Below are 5,356 nucleotides of genomic sequence, written 5' to 3'. Positions count from 1 at the left end.
GCACGGGTCCCCTGGGCCCTACTGACACAACAATTTTCACACGTTTTACATTGGCCGCCTTCATTGACCCAAGACACATATATTACTTTCGAAAAATAGTTTATTCCCCCCCCCCCCCCAAAAAAAATCAGAGTACCAGCCAGGGATTGAGGCTTAAACGTCCAATGCAGCAAAAGGGGTTCAAGATGATCGAATCTGTTTTCATGTTTGTCATCAGGTACCTTGATTTCCCCTGCCTGGACACTATCAACCGAATCAAACTGTACAGCGAGTCACTGGCGCGTTACGGGAGGAGCCCGTACCTCTACCCCTTGTACGGCCTTGGAGAGCTGCCGCAGGGATTTGCCAGGTGCCGTGACAATGTTCATTTATCTGCTGTTTCATACGGATGGGCATGCGTGAACAGTCCCTTTTCACTCTCATTAGATTGAGCGCCATCTACGGAGGCACCTACATGCTGAACAAGCCCGTGGATGAAATTGTGATTGAAGGCGGCCACGTGATTGGCGTCAAGTCTGAAGGCGAGGTATGGTCGATTATAAACAGTTCCAAAGATGAGTCAGTGGTTGGACAAAAGCTTCAAAAAAGAAAGCCTAATAGAACAACCGAGGCACTTTAAATGGTGGCAGGTGTGCGCTGACTCACATTTTAAACACTGTCACATCTGATTTCGAAAAGGGTGCGCACACTTTGTGCAACCACGTCATCTCAGTTGATTACGTTGACCTCCGCTCTCAGAAAAAGTTAATTGAAAAACGTTTTGAAAAGATTCATCCTTTTTTTTGTATCTCAGAAACCTGTCATTTGAACAGAAGTCATAGGAATGATTTAAGTGAACTTTGCTCCAGGTGGCTCGCTGCAAGCAGCTGATCTGCGACCCCAGCTACATCCCCGACCGCGTGCGCAAGGCGGGCCAGGTGATCCGCGTCATCTGCATCCTCAGCCATCCCATCAAAAACACCAACGACGCCAACTCCTGCCAGATCATCATCCCTCAGAATCAGGTCAACCGCAACTCTGGTGAGCGTCACTCGAAATCAACATGGCTTCGCATCATACCGCAAAGTTATCAAATCCGGGGAAATTAGCGCCATTGATGAAATTTGTATGAGATTCAGATCATCACTTCAAGTCCCACGTAAATAAGGTGATAAAGACGTCATTCTTCCAGCGCAGGAACGTAGTTGAAGCGCGGGAACTGAGAAAAATCTAAAGATGCTGAAAATTTAATGCGTGCCTTCATTTCGAGCAGACTTGGAACTACTGTAATGCACTTTTTACTGGTCCCCCAAAAGTGCCAGAGAGAGAGACTGCAACTTTTTCAAAACTCTGCTGCTCGGTTGTTTACGAGTAGAACTCGGACGAGTGAGCACATCAGTGCGCTATGGTGTCTTCCTGTAACATCTGGAATTGACTTGAAGGTCCTTCTCTTTGGATATACATCACGTCATGGGCTCTGACCAAATCATATTGCCGACTGTTGTCAATCAACTATTAGCCCTCCAAGATGTCATTGTATTGTATTCTTGGAATATATATATTTTTAATTTTACGACTGCTTCAATTTGTTTATCAGTAAATCGGCAGCAACTATCTAGCTGAGATCTCCGCTAGAACAGAGGTTCTAAAACTCTTTGAGTGTTGTTTTATGCTTTTTGTTATGGATTGAAATGCTAATTTGTTCCTTTCGAGGTTCTTGTTTTTTGAACTGTGAAGCACTGTGAGCTACAATGCTCTTGTGAAATGTGCTCTGTAAAATAGTGTGAATTGAGACAATCTGGTCCTTTGTGCAGACATCTACGTGTGCATGATCTCTTATGCCCACAACGTGGCGGCCCAGGGGAAGTACATCGCCATTGTCAGCACCACGGTGGAAACCAATGAGCCGGAGTCCGAGATCCAGCCCGCCTTTGAGCTGCTGGAGCCCATTGACCAAAAGTAAGTCCTTCCTTTTTCATGGCTACCTGTAATCGACGTTCGGCTGGAGAACCATCTCAGTGAGCGATTGGTTTCTTGCAGGTTTGTGGCTATCAGCGATCTCTACGAGCCCACGGATGACGGCACGGAGAGCCAGGTGAGATTATCTCGAGGGATGTTGAGTATATGTTCTGATAGAAGAATTGATTCTTCTATCAGTTATATTCATTGGATACAAATAATATTTTTTTCCGAATCTCTGTTTCTTCACTGATTATTACTGTTTATTAGGTGTATATAGTTTTGATGATGAAACAAAACCAAATTAAAAAACAATGGCAAGATATAGCACGAGTGGGAGAGATGTAGTGAACCATTTGGAAAGTGAGGGCGACTTCTTGGTTCTTGACTGATGCCGAGGAAGGCGACTTATTTGTTTTGTGAGGGCGTTACAGGTTCAACTACATGTCAGTCACAGGTCATTCAATTCTTCAGCTGCAAATAACAATTATTTTCATAATAGATTGAACTTTTTTTTTCATATATTCCCTATGAATCATATAAATATCAATCACCGAACACTGTCATCCAAAAACGATCAATTGTCACACCTCTAGATGGATTGGTCGTAACAACAACAATAACCTCGCATGTCTTGCCAGATCTTCGCCTCCAGCTCCTACGACGCGACCACTCACTTTGAGACCACCTGCAACGACATCAAGGACATCTACAAACGCATGACGGGCAGCGACTTTGACTTTGAGAACATGAAGCGCAAACAGAACGACGTGTTCGGGGAAGACGAACAGTGAGCGGCCCGCTCGAGTGGGAGGCGGCGGCATCGGAAGGAGGCAAAAGGGGGTCGATGGCAAGGTTGGAATGAAGGCGGCGTAAAACAAGTGCTGTGCCCGCCTTTTGCCCCCTTTTCCTTGTACGCCCGCTCCCCCCTCTCTCCTGACACGCACACAAACGTACACACTCCACAGTCGCCGAAAAGCAGGGCTGATACGGTCCTTCATTTCATTGTAGAATCTATAATCACGTCTTGTCAGTAGAGGTCCATTTAGGAGGCAGGTTTGAAGCATTTCATGATTTTTCTTCCATCTTTTCTCTCATCTCACATAACAGCTTCGTGTAGAATTTTCTGGAAGGCTCACGTGCATGCATCGTAGTCACACGCAGTAGTATTGTGCAATCAAAACGGCCGGCGCCCCGAATGCCGGACCGTGCGCGGCACCTGTCAGCCCTGCTTTCATCCGTACTACACGCCAGTCCTACTTGGGGCGAAACGACACGCATTTTCTGTAAATGGCTCTGTCAACCGATGTGCTAATTTGCCACGCTGTCGTGTTCCCACGTGCGCTAGCAGGCCAGTTCACCGGTTGGCTCTTTTCTGTCACTCCCGTGCAAAGAAGCCCTTTGGTTTACATGTCACATCCCTTTTACCATGGCAGTAGTTCTAACATTTAAGACGATTCGAGAGGTTTTTGTTTGTTTGTTTGCATTTGGTGCACGTTTTCACTGGCTGAAGTTATGACGTTTACAGAGGCGAGGTTCAAACTGTACTTGAGCAGAAATGCTGTTGAGAGGAAATAAGACTGAGGTGAGACTTTTTTGTTTTTGTGGCAGTCGGAAATGACAGATGTGATCAGGTTTTCAATAGATTTGTGGGAAGTTTCACTCTTACGTGAATGAAGACTGAAATTTTGGCAGAAGGTGAAAGTGCCCAATTGTGTCCCAGTTGTTCCAATCCTCCCCGTAGTTCAATGTGATGAGTCAGTCACTTGGAGGCTAAATCAGAATCAGAATCAGAATCATCTTTATTGGCCAAGTATGTAGAACACACAAGGAATTTGTCTCCGTTGGGACGCGGGCGCAATTGGCAACTTTTTGGGGCTAATCACCACCATAATGGAATTGAAATCAAAGCAATACGATGTGATTGAACTGCAGACGTTCACCTTGAATTTGGGGGTCTTACATCCAAATCAGGTGGGCCCCACTGTAGGAATGACAACAATTTGTATCCGCGTGTGCCTCCCACTTTTGAAGGAAGCAAAAGTAACGGGACAAATGAAGAATCCCGAGTCAAACTTTGACTTTTGAATACTTTGGTTGCAAATCCTCGGCAGTCACATAAAAGCTGAAGTGTGGAAGGCGTCATCAGCAGATTTCATCCCTGGTGGCTGCAACTGTCTTCCCTTCCTGCTTGTTGCTTGGGGCATTTTGCCTTCACTTTAGTCAATTCAGTCAGCGAAATGCATCCTCTATCGGTGAATTGGCTTCCAAAACTCTTTCGGCGCTCTCGAAAAACACTCCGGATCATTTCCCATCAGCACTGTGAAGCGCAGGCCTTTCAATACGTTCTGACGGATTTAGCGAAGCACTTCAGAATTGCTGCGTTTGTCAGCGGTGACATCATCAAGAAATTCAGATTGGCACCCATACATGCCCACCGAGCCGTGGAGCAGCTGAGCAGCCAACTGGGCCATTACGTTTGCTAAGGAGGCAAAAAGACACACGGGCAGCGTTGGCACCTGATTTGGATGTATATATCCTCAAATTCAAGCTGAAAGTCTGCACACCTTTTTGGTTTCATTTCGCATCCATTCTGGAGGCGTTTCGAGCCAAAAAGACAACAAGCGTGTCCAAGTCCCAATATTTATGAATGTGCCGAGTGAATGTGTGAGTTTGGTGACAGAGGGCCGTGAGATGCCTGCACAAAGACAACGCCGAAGAGAAGTGCCGCCCCACAACAAACCGACACGCCAGTATTTGCTTGAAGCCTTAATTTGGGGTTTGATTCAAATCTTTGGGCTATTACGTTCCTCTTAACGGCGCTCGCTCACTTGCGCTTCCGCCCTCTCGAATCGTTTCCTTTCGCAATCGCTCACTCGGCAACCCTATAAAGAGTTCATGGGAGGGGCTGAGTATATGTCTTCATTCTATTCCCTATTTATTCAAATTCATGATTCAATCCAGTACCGTCATTTGACTTGTTCTGCAACGCACTCACACACAAATACGGAGCAATGAACTGTGTTTCATTTGACCTTCTCCAGCCATCCTTCCATCTGATGTTTGTCAGGCTTGGATTGAAAAAAAAAACGGTATTAGCGCCCAAGTCCCAATGTGAACAGTTGTGTTTTTGCCGACTTCACACCGTTTATTCTTTGTTGAACTCAACACTGTTTGTGGGTGGACAAATGTGACCTGAAAATAACTGGAATACTCTTTCCTCATTAATATATTGCCCTGCCTTCCTTAGCATCAAGTGCTATAACATCTTTTATTATTTATTGAAAACAAAAAGGCCCACCTGTGGTTGTACTGTTTTAATTCTCATCGTTTGGCCTTTGAGACCAACTTATTGACAATTTCCCATTCAATTGACTAAAGAAATAGGCCGAGTGGTAGAAAACTTACTGTCCTTGTT

General features: G+C 45.4%; 1 protein-coding gene across 1 annotated transcript in view; it reads left to right on the top strand.

Moving 5' to 3' along the window:
- The window catches only part of gdi1 (GDP dissociation inhibitor 1), an 11,161-nt gene extending 6,132 nt beyond the window's left edge, over positions 1 to 5,029 (top strand). Inside the window, exons 6-11 of the mRNA XM_019865070.1 lie at positions 218 to 349; positions 427 to 526; positions 849 to 1,020; positions 1,794 to 1,938; positions 2,020 to 2,074; positions 2,580 to 5,029. Coding sequence (XP_019720629.1) covers positions 218 to 349; positions 427 to 526; positions 849 to 1,020; positions 1,794 to 1,938; positions 2,020 to 2,074; positions 2,580 to 2,732 — 757 coding nt within the window. The 3' untranslated portion in view covers positions 2,733 to 5,029. The remainder of the gene's footprint in view (positions 1 to 217; positions 350 to 426; positions 527 to 848; positions 1,021 to 1,793; positions 1,939 to 2,019; positions 2,075 to 2,579) is intronic.
- The last annotated feature ends 327 nt before the right edge of the window (positions 5,030 to 5,356 follow it).

This window comes from Hippocampus comes, unplaced genomic scaffold, assembly GCF_001891065.2.
Source record: "Hippocampus comes isolate QL1 unplaced genomic scaffold, H_comes_QL1_v1.1 scaffold124, whole genome shotgun sequence".
In the NCBI taxonomy this organism is placed as follows: domain Eukaryota; kingdom Metazoa; phylum Chordata; class Actinopteri; order Syngnathiformes; family Syngnathidae; genus Hippocampus; species Hippocampus comes.
The sequence above is the reverse complement of the archived record's forward strand: the minus strand, read 5'-3'. Positions and strand labels throughout refer to the sequence as shown.